Source organism: Venturia canescens, chromosome 6 (genome assembly GCF_019457755.1).
Source record: "Venturia canescens isolate UGA chromosome 6, ASM1945775v1, whole genome shotgun sequence".
Lineage (NCBI taxonomy): Eukaryota > Metazoa > Arthropoda > Insecta > Hymenoptera > Ichneumonidae > Venturia > Venturia canescens.
The window spans coordinates 7980757-7994575 of record NC_057426.1 but is presented as its reverse complement, the minus strand read 5'-3'; the positions used below and the strand labels follow the sequence as shown (position 1 = coordinate 7994575).

The 13819-nt window shown below is 34.0% G+C and overlaps 3 protein-coding genes across 3 annotated transcripts; all 3 read left to right on the top strand.

The window, feature by feature from the left end:
• Nucleotides 1-1478: 1478 nt before the first annotated feature.
• On the top strand, nt 1479-2616 carry LOC122412283 (uncharacterized). The gene is made up of 3 exons (XM_043421733.1): nt 1479-1647; nt 1856-1958; nt 2497-2616. The coding sequence occupies exons 1-3, from the start codon at nt 1530-1532 to the stop codon at nt 2597-2599; spliced, it is 324 nt and encodes a 107-aa protein (XP_043277668.1). The 5' UTR covers nt 1479-1529; the 3' UTR covers nt 2600-2616.
• Nucleotides 2617-8945: 6329 nt separating this feature from the next.
• Nucleotides 8946-10279, top strand: LOC122412284 (uncharacterized). The gene is made up of 3 exons (XM_043421734.1): nt 8946-9095; nt 9640-9739; nt 10082-10279. Exons 1-3 carry the CDS (start codon nt 8996-8998, stop codon nt 10182-10184), a joined length of 303 nt encoding a protein of 100 aa, XP_043277669.1. The 5' UTR covers nt 8946-8995; the 3' UTR covers nt 10185-10279.
• A 1761-nt stretch (nt 10280-12040) lies between these two features.
• Nucleotides 12041-13524, top strand: LOC122412285 (uncharacterized). Its single transcript, XM_043421735.1, has 3 exons — nt 12041-12188; nt 12947-13046; nt 13360-13524. The coding sequence occupies exons 1-3, from the start codon at nt 12089-12091 to the stop codon at nt 13460-13462; spliced, it is 303 nt and encodes a 100-aa protein (XP_043277670.1). The 5' UTR covers nt 12041-12088; the 3' UTR covers nt 13463-13524.
• Nucleotides 13525-13819: the final 295 nt, after the last annotated feature.

The window sequence follows — 13819 nt, the reverse complement described above, 5'->3', positions numbered from 1 at the left end:
ATAATCTTACGGACTGTCGGAACTCTGTAAAATATTTTGCAGATAATGAACTAATCGGAACGACGAAGGAGCAATGTCTAAATTGAAATTTCATGCAATACTCATGAACTTTGAAAAAAGGAAAATAAATGGATTTCAGGATTATTTGTCTCTGTTTTCTTACACCTTTTTTTAAAATGCTTACGAAAATCTCTCATCACGATAAATATTCTCAACGTGCTGGGATCGAAATGTCGTAAGCTGAAAAATAACTTTTTATGGATTCTGTCGCAAGATTTTAATTCCTTAAAATTAGCGATTATTTTTATCTTCTTGAAATAAATCCATCATGAACTGTTTCACAGACTGGGAATGAATTGCGACGATGTTTCTAACGGTTTGTGGGTCTAGAGAACGGGAATGGGAAAGGAGCAAAATAAATGTTCATTACATAACGATTTTTGTGTTTGTAAATACTGCGGCGTGCCTAAATTGGTCTCGTAAACCGTTTTTATTAGAAAACATTCATAAAGGAAGTTTTGCTCGAATCTCAAACAAATAGTGGCTTTTTCTAAGTTCCAATAACACCTTCGCTAACGAATTCCGCGTGTATACCTGCAAAATTCAAACATAATTGACAACTTCCTTTCTGAGAAAAACTCTTAGTGTTATTGCCACATTGGACAGAGCCTCGTGGAGAGTATTGCTTCGACGAAAGAGGAGCTTCCATATCGTGTAGCCAAAAAAATGTGGGTCATTAAAAATTAGGTCAAGTACAGACTCATATGTAACGGAGACTTGAGAAAAAAATGTTCCAGATTCATCACACATGCCATGATGAAATAGAACGAATGGAATTATGAAAATGCGTCGAATTCCTAAGAACGTGGCCGCAGAAGCTTTCAGTGTCTACTTCGTTGAATAGAGAGATGAATGAAAAAAGGGAAAGAAGAAAATAGAACGAGTAAACACTTTTCGCACTTTAATTTTCTTGTGTTTTTTCTCCCCGTATTTCCACAATGAGATGACGAAATATTAACTTTCGTTCTCATCTCGATGCTAAACCAGGAAATGAGTCTGACATTCTTCGAACTCCTATTGAATACTAAAGTCCATAAAATTATTAGTATTTTGAGGGATGTGATTATTAGATTTTAGGGATTCTTCAATTCCGGTTTCGAATTCAGCAGTTGCGAAACGCAGCGTTCTCGAATCATGTGATTCGATGGTGGTAAGGAAGAACCTTAACAGTTTTTAATCGAATTGTTTTTTTCTTCTCATCTCCCTCCCGTCCAACTAGAGGACAATTTTTTTCGATTGCATGGGCATTGACGAATAAAATCTCCAGTCAATGATATCTATGTCCATGCTCATAAGCAAAAAACACCACGTGTCAAAAGTTACGACGAAGTAGAACATTTCGGGGAGTAGAACAAGACGGCTTTGCAGAGTATATAAGATGGAGAGTTTCCGCAGAAGTACATCAGTTCTCAGAAAAAGCTCGAAGAGTACATCACTCCTGCGATAATACAGTCAATCAAAATTTCAAAATGAAATTCCTCATTTTTTGTTGTATTTTCGTTGCGTTGGCATATCATGGAACTTACGCAAGACGGAGATTGGTAACCGAGATTGTACCGTATAGGGATTTTCCGGCCTTAGTAGAAGGTACGCAATAAAAAAATATATGTGCGTAAATGATAGTTCTTCAATGAGCTTGAATTGTGTAGAAAAATGTTTTGACCTCTCACCGTTCATCAGTTCGAAATACAAGAAATCCGAAGTTTATTTTTTAGTAATTTTTTTTGCACACATGAAACCCCAGTTTCATGATTATTATTCCCAATTTAATGACGTTTATTTTTTTATAACATAGGTAACTGCATGGTATCTGATATTCCCACAAGAATAATTGATGGTTGTTACAAAGTCCAGTGTACCAAGCAACCAAATGGGACACTAGAGTGGTCAGCGTCAGGGTAAGTCAACACACATCGTCGCTTTTTATAAAGTAAGGTTGTGATGCGTGAATTAGCTGTTCATTGTCATCGCTTTTTCGCGATTCCGATTGGTTCTTGAAATACGGCCATTGTGGGGCTAAATTCATTCGAAAAAAAAGCAACGTTCATTCGTCCTGTCAAAATGGAAGCTTGGAATTCAAACTATCTTTGACATTTTGTCGATATCGTTTTGCTCGACTCGATTTCTCGAAAATTCTTTGAATTGGACATTCTTTCAAATAGTTATTAAATGTAAATGAATCCTGGTAAAAGTAAATAAAAAGTTACGCTATGCAAAAAGATGACTCACTTAGTATGTATTAAAAGTGAAAAAATCGATTAATTGAAAAATTCGTGAACGTGAATAGGAAAAATAGATTAAATTTACTAATGAAAATATTACTGATATAATTAAAAATACATTTTTTCTTGTTCATTTCTATACGTGCACTGTCACATAAAAATCATCTGACCGAATCATTTTCAATTGCGTTTCATTTAATACACTAATTTTCAGATGCACGTATGGTTATTGTCCGAATGGAGAACGATACGGCACCGGCCCGCACGACCTGTCGAAAAAATTCCCTAATTGCTGTTATCCTGTTCGACGTTGCTGAATACCATGAAATGGGAGACTTTGCAATTTCTAATACTCATCATGATGAAGATTTTATTGTAAACAGAATAAAGTTACATTGCTGAATAAGGGATGATATTCGTTGACTTTTTATCGTCGTGTCCCCACACAATTAATAACCTTCAGTCTGAGATAAAAACTCGTAGCGTTATTTCTTCGTTGAACAAAGCTTCATGGCGAGTACTGCTTCAACGTAAGAGGAGCTTTCATATCGTGAAGCCAAAAAAATTTGAATCATTGAAAATTAGGTCAAGTACAGACTCATAAGTAACGGAGACTTGAGAAAAAAATGCTCCAGATTCATCACACATGTTATGATGAGATATAATAGAACAAATTGAATTCTGAAAAATGCGTCAGATTCCTAATAACGGGGCCGCAGAAGCGTTCAGAGCTTCAAATAAATTCAGTTACATCAAATAATTTTTTTTTTGGGAAACATGATCATTATTCGCAGTTTCTAGAGGAAAATATCCTCAACCATACTGAATAAACGAAAAAAATGTATCAGAAACGAAATAAAACCGGTTTCTAATTATTTAAGCGATATTCGAATTATAATATCTTCAATTCCGGTCATAGCATATTTTAAATACAGCGATTACGAAACTCAGCGTTCTCGAATCATTTGATTCGATGGTGGTAAGGAAGAGCCAAACAGTTTTTTATTGAATTGTTTTTTTTCCTCTCATCTCCCTCGCGTCCAACCGGAGGACAATTTTTTTTCGAATGTATGGGCATAGACGAATAAAGTCTTCAATCAATGATATCCAATCATCGTCCATTCTCATAGGCAAAAAACACCACGTGTCAAAAGTTACGACGAAGTAGAACATTTCGGGGAGTAGAACAAGACGGCTTTGCAGAGTATATAAGATGGAGAGTTTCCGCAGAAGTACATCAGTTCTCAAAAAAAGCTCGAAGAGTACATCACTCCTGCGATAATACAGTCAATCAAAATTTCAAAATGAAATTCCTCATTTTTTGTTGTATTTTCGTTGTATTGGCATATCATGAAACCTACGCACTAAAGCGAGGTCCCGTAATGAAAGTTTACTCGCATCCGGCCGCACTAGAAGGTGCGTAATAAAAGAAAATATACGTATAAATAATAGTTCTTCAATGAACTTGAATCGTGTAGAAAAATGTTTTGATTGTTTTTATGAGTTGACCAGTTCGAGATAGAAGAAATTCAAAGCTTATTTTTGAGTAGTTTTTCACTAATTTAACCCCAGTTTCATAATTATTGTTTGCGAATCTTCGGTTTACAGTCACAGGAGAAATAAAACGGTTATTTTATTCCTGCGCATAAATTTAAAGACGTTTGTTTTCTTATATCGTAGGTAACTGCGATCCAACTGAAGTTCCTACAAATATAATCAATGGTTGTTACAAAGTCCAGTGTACCAAGCAATCAAATGGGACACTGGAGTGGTCAGCGTCAGGGTAAGTTAACACACATCCCTTTGCTTTTCTTATAAAGTAAGGTTGTGACGCGTGAATTAGCTGTTCATTGTCATAGCTTTTCCGCGATTCCGATTGGTTCTTGAAACACGACCATTGAGGGGATAAATTCATTCAGAAAAAAAACAACTTTCATTCGTCCCGTCAAAATGACAGCTTGGCATTCAAACCACCTTTGACATTTTGTCGATATCGTTTTGCTCGACTCGATTTCCCGAAAATTCTTCGAATTGGACATTCTTTCAAATAGTTATTAATGAGTTGAATTATTAAATGTAAATGAATCCTGGTAAAAATAAATGAAAAGTTACGCTATCCAAAAAGATGACTCACTTAATATGTATTAAAAGTGAAAAAATCGATTAATTGAAAAATTCGGGAACGTAAATAGGAAAAATAGATATAACTACGAATACATTTTTTCCTATTCATTTCTATACGTGCGCTGTCACATAAAAATCATCTGACCGAATCATTTTCAATTGCTTTTCATTTACCACACTAATTTTCAGATGTACGTATGGTTATTGTCCGAATGGAGAACGATACGGCACCGGCCCGCACGACCTGTCGAAAAAATTTCCTAATTGCTGTTATCCTGTTCGACGTTGCTGAATACCATGAATTGGGAGACTTTGCAATTTATAATACTTATCATGATGAAGATTTTATTGTATACAGAAAATAAAGTTACATGGCTGCATGAATATTCATTGACTTTTTATCGTCGTGCCCCTGTACCGTCTTTAAGTCGATCATGAGAATGAATAATTATTGCTTGTGCAGTTGGATTTTTGTGAAATTGTTCCAAAACTGTGACAAATCGTAATTACGATGTCACAGTAACTACGATATCTAAACTACGACTGTCTGGAAAATTTTAAATTTCAAATGAGAGAACGAAAGAAACAAAATATAAATAGACATAATCTTAGCCCGTTTCTGTTTGTCTATATGCTATCAAGTATGTAGATTGGTCGAAATATTATATCACTGTAGAGACCTTGGGGCTACCATCTGTTGTCATAAAAAATATTCAGATATGAGTATCAAATAGATTGTAAGGCGACAAAAATCTACATGGAGTTGGGATTTCATGTGTCACTTTTTAATAAAAAAATAATGTAAATTTGTATTTATATCCATGTAAAATATATAATAATAAAAAAAATATAATAAATATTTGATAAAAATCAGTGTCTCTGAGATGATTTATTGTTCATATTAAGAAATGAGATGAGATTTTTTCCTGAAGAAGAAAAATGAAAAAATTATTCCCGAAATGTGGTGGACTCATTGAGAAAGGATTCTTTCATAAAGGAATGAAGTCGTTCAAATGAATATAATTTCATTATTTTGAACCTGTCTTTTTTAGTGAGGAAGATTTTTAAACCTTCTGATATTTTGACAAAGAACTCATCGTGTCACAGCTGAGTTTCACGTGTTTCAACTGATTGAAGTTCGAAACTATTCTCATAACGTTAATTTCAAGGATGAACAATGTCTAGCCAAATGCAATAATAGTTTGAAAAATCGATCCAACTACTCAATTCTAATTCTGACAAATGAATATTCTCGAAAAAATACTGGTTGTGTTATACAAACAAATTACGAAAAGGAGATAAATTTTTCTTATCACTTTGGCCAAGTTTTTTGAAAATGACAGAGGAAGCAAACGATCCACGGAACAGAAAAGATTAGAGCCCTGTTTTCATATTTGTAAATAAAGCCTCAAAAGTCTGGTGTGAGTTCAATAAAAATAAAACAGGCCCCTCTTTATTTTGATTGAACTCTAATTTTATTTGCTTTAGATGAATTTGAATTCGTAAATATTGAGCAATCATTATCATACGTACAATTGACCATGCTTTTGATTCTATTCGAAAAAGATTACGAAAGCAACGATTAAATTTATGTTCAGAAACGTGGCTCGTATATCGTAACTGATAATGGTTTGAGAATTCGATTTGCTTCTCGTTATCTCCTGACTGGAGGGCATATAACTATTCAATGTGAGTGTGTTCAAGTACAACCAACGATGGAGGGTCAATTTTGTTTTCGTCAATCTTCATTATATCAATACGTTGACTCGTGTTATGCTATCGGTTGCGAAACTATCAAAACATTTGTGGAAGTAGAACCGAGCCGGGTCGTAGAGTATATAAGACGGAAAATTTGTGCAGTAGAGGATCAATCTTCGGGAAATAAGCTCGAGCATCGTTTCATTCTTGCGTGCTACTGCGATCATTTCTCCAAGATGAAATTCGGTATCGTCGTTTGCATTCTGGGATTGCTGGCTATCCACGAAGCCTCATGCACCTCTTACGCTCACTTTCCTGCCTTATTAAGCGGTACGTAATAATTCAGAAATTTTTCAATGCAATAAAATGATTCAACGTACGAGCTCTTAATAATTTCCGAAAAAAAAATTATTTCTTAGTTCCACATTAAAATAAGAGGCGTCTGCCAACCCTTGTTCACTTCCGACACTATTTCAATTCCATTTTAAAGGAACCAGTATTTTTATTGTGACTTAATTTATTCATTCTGACAACGACACTTCTTCATGAAGTTAAGAATTTTCTGTTTTTTTTTTCCTGAAATAATTTCTCAACTTATGAAATGTATCTTACATTTTGCATTGATGAATGATTTTTATAAATCCAAGTTCGTTTTTACATGAGTCATAATTGGAGTAAGTGCTGAGAAAACAAATTTGTTCGGTTTTCAACAATGGAGAGGGATTCGGGTTCTTTCGACCTTGTTATCGGTTTAGTCAGCCGATAATTTGGTAACGACCAAACTTCCATCAAATTAGCGCTGGTAGTGATTGAATCGGTATTTCCTGCAATGTCAAATAACTTTACCCAATAAATTATTCATCGCTATTACAATCAGGTGTTTTTCTTAATTGCTTCGTAAACACGGATATCAAAATTAGCGTGAATTTTGTCAACGTGAAAATGAAGTGAAAGTGATATGGAGTCATTTATGTTTATATGTATTTTGTCTTTCTTTGTAGGGAACTGCTTACCGGAAGAAGTCCCATCCAGAGATCTTGAATCCTGTGCAAAGATCGAGTGTACTAAAACAGAGCAAGGCGAAATCAGATTATCAGGAGTTCCGTAAGTGCTAAAGATGTATTCACGAGAAATTTGAATTTGAATTATTCTAAATTTGTAAATTTGACATACCGGTAAAATAATTTTGAATCGATGAACGGAAATGCAATCATTCTAATGAAAGATAGTTTTTATTTTTTCATATTCCCGAGGGGTTATTTCGATGTGAAAATATAACTCGAGTCATTGGCGTTGCTAAGCAAAAATAATTGTCGCATATACAAATTTCAAAAGTTCTCAATTTCACGATATTCAACGATATTCAAACGCTATTCAAAAATAACGTTTAATCTATCGAATAAAATTACTTGGAATGTGCTCAAATTTCAGATGCAGCCTTAGTCGGTGTCAAAATGGAAAAGAGCTCGGCAGCGGTCCCCCTGACCTAAAGAAAAAATACCCAGCGTGCTGTACTCCTTCTACTTGTGATTAAATACTCCGAAATGTTAAAAGAACTCTGATAAACTATTCTTTAAGATGATGTCCTAATTAAATGGAAAATAAAGTTGTACTACTGCATAAAATTTCGTATATTGATTCGTTTTTTAATTACCTCGTTTGTTGATTAAGGTTGTTCAATATCAAAACCCGATTTCTGACGAAGATTTAAAAAAAATATATATATGTCGCGCAGAAAAATCTAACGAATCGATTAAAAAAAAAAGTAGTTCTATCGTTTAGTTTTTCAAATATTGCAAGTTAAAGTTCCGTGGTTTCCCCATCTGAACACATAGTAATCGTCAAACAAAAAATATGAACCGAAATAACTCGAGAACGGTTCTGACGATTTTGATTTTAAAAAACACAGTGTTAGAGTATCTTCTGGAGAAAAAATTAAAAAAAAAAAGAAAAACATTATCTACCGTCTTGTTTTTGAGAAAAAAATTATTGTAATAAAAATCGTATGAGAATTTGAGTGGGAAAATTTCAAGGTTCGCGACAGGGCAACGCTGTCGAGAGAGAGAGAGACGGGCAATGAATATCACTATATTTTAGGACGCTGCGCTCGTCTCAAACAGTTGCCTGTGTACAATGCTGTCACGATTGACGCGCTTCTGAGCGTTTATTTGTATGCTCGTATATGTGCATACGGCATGAAAATGTATTAATAGCAGGGGCGTATACAAAAGAAAAAATATAAAAATTCTAAAATCACGAGCAATTATGAAATTTTAGTAAAATATCGTAAGCATATATTTTTTTACTAATAATGAACGATATTTTAAAGGATTTTTGAGACATATTTCACAACGAATAATGTTCACATAGAAAGGGGGCTGCACCCTATTTTTTATGCTGCACTTAGCTATCGAACTACGTTAAAGTCAATTTAATTCAATTTTTATAAATTTCAAATCGTTAATATCAGAAACTACTATGAAATGTATAATTGAATATTTTATTGATTCCGTTCGAAAATCAATACGATATGAACGATTGAATTTATATTCAGAAACGTAGATCGTACATTGAAGTAACTGATGATGGTTAAAGAATTGGATTTGCTCTTGGGCTGTTTCGAGGAAATATTTTTTATCATCCAATGTAAATGTGATTCAATAAAAACCCACAATAAAGGGTCAATTTTTTTCTAGTTTATCGCGATGTCACCAAAACGCTGACCCGTGTGATATCATCAATGCCGGAACTATGAAAAATATTTTTAAAAGTACAACCGTCTGTACCACGGAAGATATAAAACGGGAAATTCATGCGGCAGAGCATTAGTGTTCGGGGAACTGGACTTCGGTGTCATTTCATTTTTTAACTACTCGAATCAATTCTTTAAAATGAAATTCGGTATCGCCGTTTATATTCTGGGTTTCGTGGCTTTTCACGAGGTCTCATGCGAACCAACTGAACCTTATTTCTTCCCGGCCTCAATGTTCGGTATGTAATATCTGATAGTTTGGTACATAAAAATATTTCAATGAAAAAAACTGAAAAATTGCAGAAACAAAGCATTAGCTCTGTCTTTAAATCGGAGATTCTTCAAACTTAAGTAAATTCGTTTGCTTGTAGTTGATTTTCTCATGAATGAATTTATTCATAAAACTTTAATGATTATATACAGAATGAGGGAATTCCATGATACATGTTTAGAGCCATAAAATTTCTAGAAGATTGAGAATTTTTGTTTTTCCCTTAAATAATTCCGAAGTTGTATATGAAATGTGTTATACAGTATGTGTTCCTACGCCATGAGACTGTGATCCATCAATAGGAATGACGTATCTCACTTTTTCATGTACGGCCAAGTCGGTATTTATTGTGTATTCAGACGACTTTATCAATTATTTTTGAAATCGTGTCTTTTTCTCAATTGCGCTAACAGTGCGCAACAACAAATTGCGGTAAAAGTGTTGTTAAACTAATAATAAAATGAATTATATAAAATCATGTAAGTTTCAATAACATTTAACTTTTTGTATAGGTAATTGCACACAAGAACATTATCGTAACATGAACATTCAATGGTGTCATCGGATCGGATGCACTCAAACAGAGCATGGAATCCGTTTCGCGACACTCTCGTGAGTTAAACTTGTATTCACAGACGATTCAAATCCCAATCATTTCAAACTTTTCCGAACCTAAAGAGCTGTCGCATATACACAAATTTTAAACGTTCTCATTGTCAGTTTATCGATCATCAAAAATAACGTTTAATCTTTCGAATAAAATTTCTTCAAATGAGTAAGTAGTTTTCATCGACGGTTCACATTTGAATCGTTTGAAAAAAATAAAATTCAGCGAAGAATGGTAAAATATTCGACATGGTTATTATGCTAAATACACTTCAGGGTATATTTTTGTGTGGTGATAACTGTCATGTAGTTGCCAAAGATTTTTCAATTTACGAATTTCTTTTTCAGTTGCCAACTTGGTAACTGTCTCGATGGAAGATCTATTGGAAGCGGACCATACGATCTAACAAAAAAATACCCCCATTGCTGTCCCCCAGTCGATTGCGATTGAACATGACAAAATGTGAAAACTCTCGACGTCACGAGCATATTTATCGCATGAATATTGTGAATGAATTGAAAATAAAATTATAATGCTGCACGAAATTTCATATCTCGATCCGTTTTCCTTTTCCGTACACTCTTTTGCGGTAACCGATACGAATGAATTCTTTTCGTCTTTTCGCTTTCCAATGCTGACTAAAAATAAGTATCAAAAACGATCCTATTTCAAAAATATAACATTTCATTTATACCGTTTTGGTTTTATTCAATTTAATTTTTCATAATACCGCGTTTTCTTCAATATATCTCTATTGAGAATGTTTTGAATGTTCAGCTTTTCAAAATCCTCAGGATTTTGGACTTCAATTGAAATTTGAATTTAAAATTATTTTCAATCGGTCTTGAATTTGGTTAGTGACTCAAGAATATTTTCTTACAGATATCCAAGGAACCGGTTGATCCACTCAATCATGTGTAGGTTGATCAAAGCATCATATAAGAACATTTTTCGAGTTGTTCCACAATCACTGAGAAAATATCTGCTATTGCGGAAATATTTATCCACAATTTTACTATTCAGACTTTAATCAACCGCTATTTGTTCACGCATATATGTTAGCTTCTCGGCCACTTCCTGAGCGACCAAGCGTCGTAAAAAGTCTGCGGTATTGGTCAGACAGTTGCTCACGTTGTGTATTACCAAATTTGATTAATTCGCGAATGCTCGTGCGAATGAGCCTCAGCACATCCGTAATACACGCTGAGCAATGTGTAGGGAATGTGCCCCAAAGTCAACGGAAAAGAGAGCACGATTGAAGTACGAGACGCTGGGATCTCGGTCACTTTGACATGACCCGGTGCGCCCTTTCATTGATAACCGCTACTTGCCGTGACCTGGAACCTATGCGGAAAGATCGAGAGATGTTGATGGACCCGAAGGCGTATATTCAAGGCCCCTCGACTCACGAAAAATTGTTCTCAATTGGTCACTCGCACGTGTCGATTTTTTTATAAAGCAGCTGCCATATTGTAACACATTCCAGGAATCTGCCGCACGAATGATGTTTCCAGGATTTAATTATCCAGGTCCTTCTACAACGCTTCAAACGTATTTATATGATACTTGTGTATTAATGACGTACGTCAATTACGAGACCTAAACCGGATCTAAAAGTGCTGCGGAGAGTCGGAAAAATTCTGAGCGCATCTAAAATGGAGAAAATTTACGAAAAATTTCTGTATCAAAGTGACTAAGGTAAGGTTTAAAACTTCATTAATCTCGCTGAAATAAAAGTGTCGAAACGCTGTCAAATTACATCAAAACGTGTTATCGAAATGATATTCTTCGTTTCAACATATATTCAATGATGCTTTGGATACAGAATGAAATATATATATATCTTTATCAATTAAATATTGCGTTTTTAACTTTTTCCCCATGTGAAACGTCCTATCTCATCTGGTCAATTTAATGTGATTTTTATAAATTTTTAATCGTTTACGTCAAAAAATTACAATTAAATATTCTATCGATCACATTCGAAAATTATTACGATAACAACGATCGAATTTATATTCAGAAACGTGGCTCGTATATTGAAGTAACTGAAAATGGTTTGAGAATTCGATTTGCTCTCGGTTATCTCCTTTCTGGAGAGCATATTTTTCATCATCCAATATAAGTGTGATTCAATGAAAACCCACAATGAAGGGCGAATTCTTTATTGGTCAATCGTGATGACATCAAAACACTGACCCGTATCGTGTCATCAAGTAAAATATTTTGAGAAGTAGAATCGTTCGTCCCATGGAGCATATAAAACCGAACATTCAGGTTACAGAAGCATCAGTGTTCAGGGAACAGTCTCCGGCATCATTTCGATTTTGTGCTACTCTAATCAATCCTTTAAAATGAAATTCGGTATCGCCGTCTGTATTCTGGGTTTGGTGGCTTTTCACGAAGCCTCATGCAAACCAGCTGAACCTTCGTTCTTTCCGGCTTTAGTGACCGGTACGTAGAATCTGATAGTTTGGTAGAAAAAAAGATTTTTATGGACAAGACTGGAAAATTGCAGAAACAAAGCATTAGCTCCGCCTCTAAATCGGAGACTCTTCAAACTTCAGTAAATTCGGTTGTATTTAATTTTTTCACAGATGAGTTATTCATAAAGCTTTGATGATTATATATACAGAACCATTATTGTCATATTTTGATTATCATTAAACTGTGTTTCGAATGCAATTCAAACACGACAATAACGACTCAGTATAGAATAATTGAAGTTTTATCAATTTTTAATTGTTTACTTGTGAGGGAATTCAACGATACATGTTTAGGGACACATAACATTTCTAGAAGTTTGAAAATTTTATGGTTTTTCTTAAATAATTCTAAAGTTATGAAGTGTGTTATACATTTAGTGTTGTTACACTGTGAGACTGTAATCCATCGATGAAAATACCGCAACCTACTTTTTCATGTACAAGTGATAACTGGAGCAAGCAATATGAAAACAAATTCGTTCAGTTTCTAAAAAACCTGAGGCTTTTTTTACTTTATCTAATGAGTTATTTGTTAATTAGAAAAAAAACCCGTCAACGCGATAAGATCGGCATTTCACGTAGTTTTTGATTACTTCATTTCAGAACTTAATCCATCATTGAATATGTAATATGAATATTTGTATTTATAAAAGTATTGTTTATTTACTGATAAAATGAATGGGATGAAATGTTTCATGTTTCAATAACTTTTAACTTTCTGTATAGGTAATTGCACATACAATGATTATTCTCAGCTGGATATTGATACCTGTTCAAGGATCGAGTGTATTAAAACAGAACAGGGAATCAGTTTCGGGGAAGTTCCGTGAGTCAAACTTGTATTTACAGATAATTCAGATTTGAATCATTTTGAACTTCTAAATTTCATTATTGAATAAAACGATTTTGAAGCAATAAACGCAAACGCAATCTTTATAATCGAAGAGGAGTATTTGAACTTTTATAACTATACTTCGATGATTTTCATGTGGAAATATACAACTTGCGTCATCAACGCTCCCAAATTTAAATAGCTGTCGCATATATACAAATTTCGAACGTTCTGAATCTTTCAATACTCAAAAATAACGTTCGATTTATGAAACTTAATTACATTGACTATGTAACTTGAATTCCAGATGCAGTCTTGCAGTGTGTAACAATGGAAAAAATCTTTATGGTGGTCTCCCGGACTTAACGAAAAAGTACCCAGATTGCTGTCGTCCAAATACATGTGACTAAATACTGCAATATCTAAGGTCTTTTTGTAAAACACGCTCTTAACGCGGAAATTGTTATTGAATCGAATATAAAGTTATATTGCTGTAGAAACGTTTGCAATAATTATTTCGTGTATCATTTCACAATTTTCCATGCAAAGATTAATAATTTTCGTATATTTACTTACGTTTCCCTTGAATTCATAAATATTTATCTTATTATCAAACGTCTCTTTAAAAATACTAATAAACACTTAGTCTGATCAGAAAACCGGTTTTTAATGCAAGCATGTTAAAGTTACCAAATTTTGTCTCTAAAGATATTTTTAGCCTTGGAATCGTTTAGAATATTCAGCTCCTCAAAATCTTCGGAATCTTG

Excerpts from the sequence above, each read along its gene's own strand:
- LOC122412283 (XM_043421733.1), top strand. The coding sequence starts at position 1,530 with ATGAAATTCCTCATTTTTTGTTGTATTTTCGTTGCGTTGGCATATCAT. Across the intron at positions 1,648-1,855 it reads TTTTCCGGCCTTAGTAGAAG|GTAACTGCATGGTATCTGAT; the intron begins GTACGCAATAAA and ends TTTATAACATAG. Across the intron at positions 1,959-2,496 it reads CTAGAGTGGTCAGCGTCAGG|ATGCACGTATGGTTATTGTC; the intron begins GTAAGTCAACAC and ends ACTAATTTTCAG.
- LOC122412284 (XM_043421734.1), top strand. The coding sequence starts at position 8,996 with ATGAAATTCGGTATCGCCGTTTATATTCTGGGTTTCGTGGCTTTTCAC. Across the intron at positions 9,096-9,639 it reads CTTCCCGGCCTCAATGTTCG|GTAATTGCACACAAGAACAT; the intron begins GTATGTAATATC and ends CTTTTTGTATAG. Across the intron at positions 9,740-10,081 it reads ATCCGTTTCGCGACACTCTC|TTGCCAACTTGGTAACTGTC; the intron begins GTGAGTTAAACT and ends TTTCTTTTTCAG.
- LOC122412285 (XM_043421735.1), top strand. The coding sequence starts at position 12,089 with ATGAAATTCGGTATCGCCGTCTGTATTCTGGGTTTGGTGGCTTTTCAC. Across the intron at positions 12,189-12,946 it reads CTTTCCGGCTTTAGTGACCG|GTAATTGCACATACAATGAT; the intron begins GTACGTAGAATC and ends CTTTCTGTATAG. Across the intron at positions 13,047-13,359 it reads ATCAGTTTCGGGGAAGTTCC|ATGCAGTCTTGCAGTGTGTA; the intron begins GTGAGTCAAACT and ends CTTGAATTCCAG.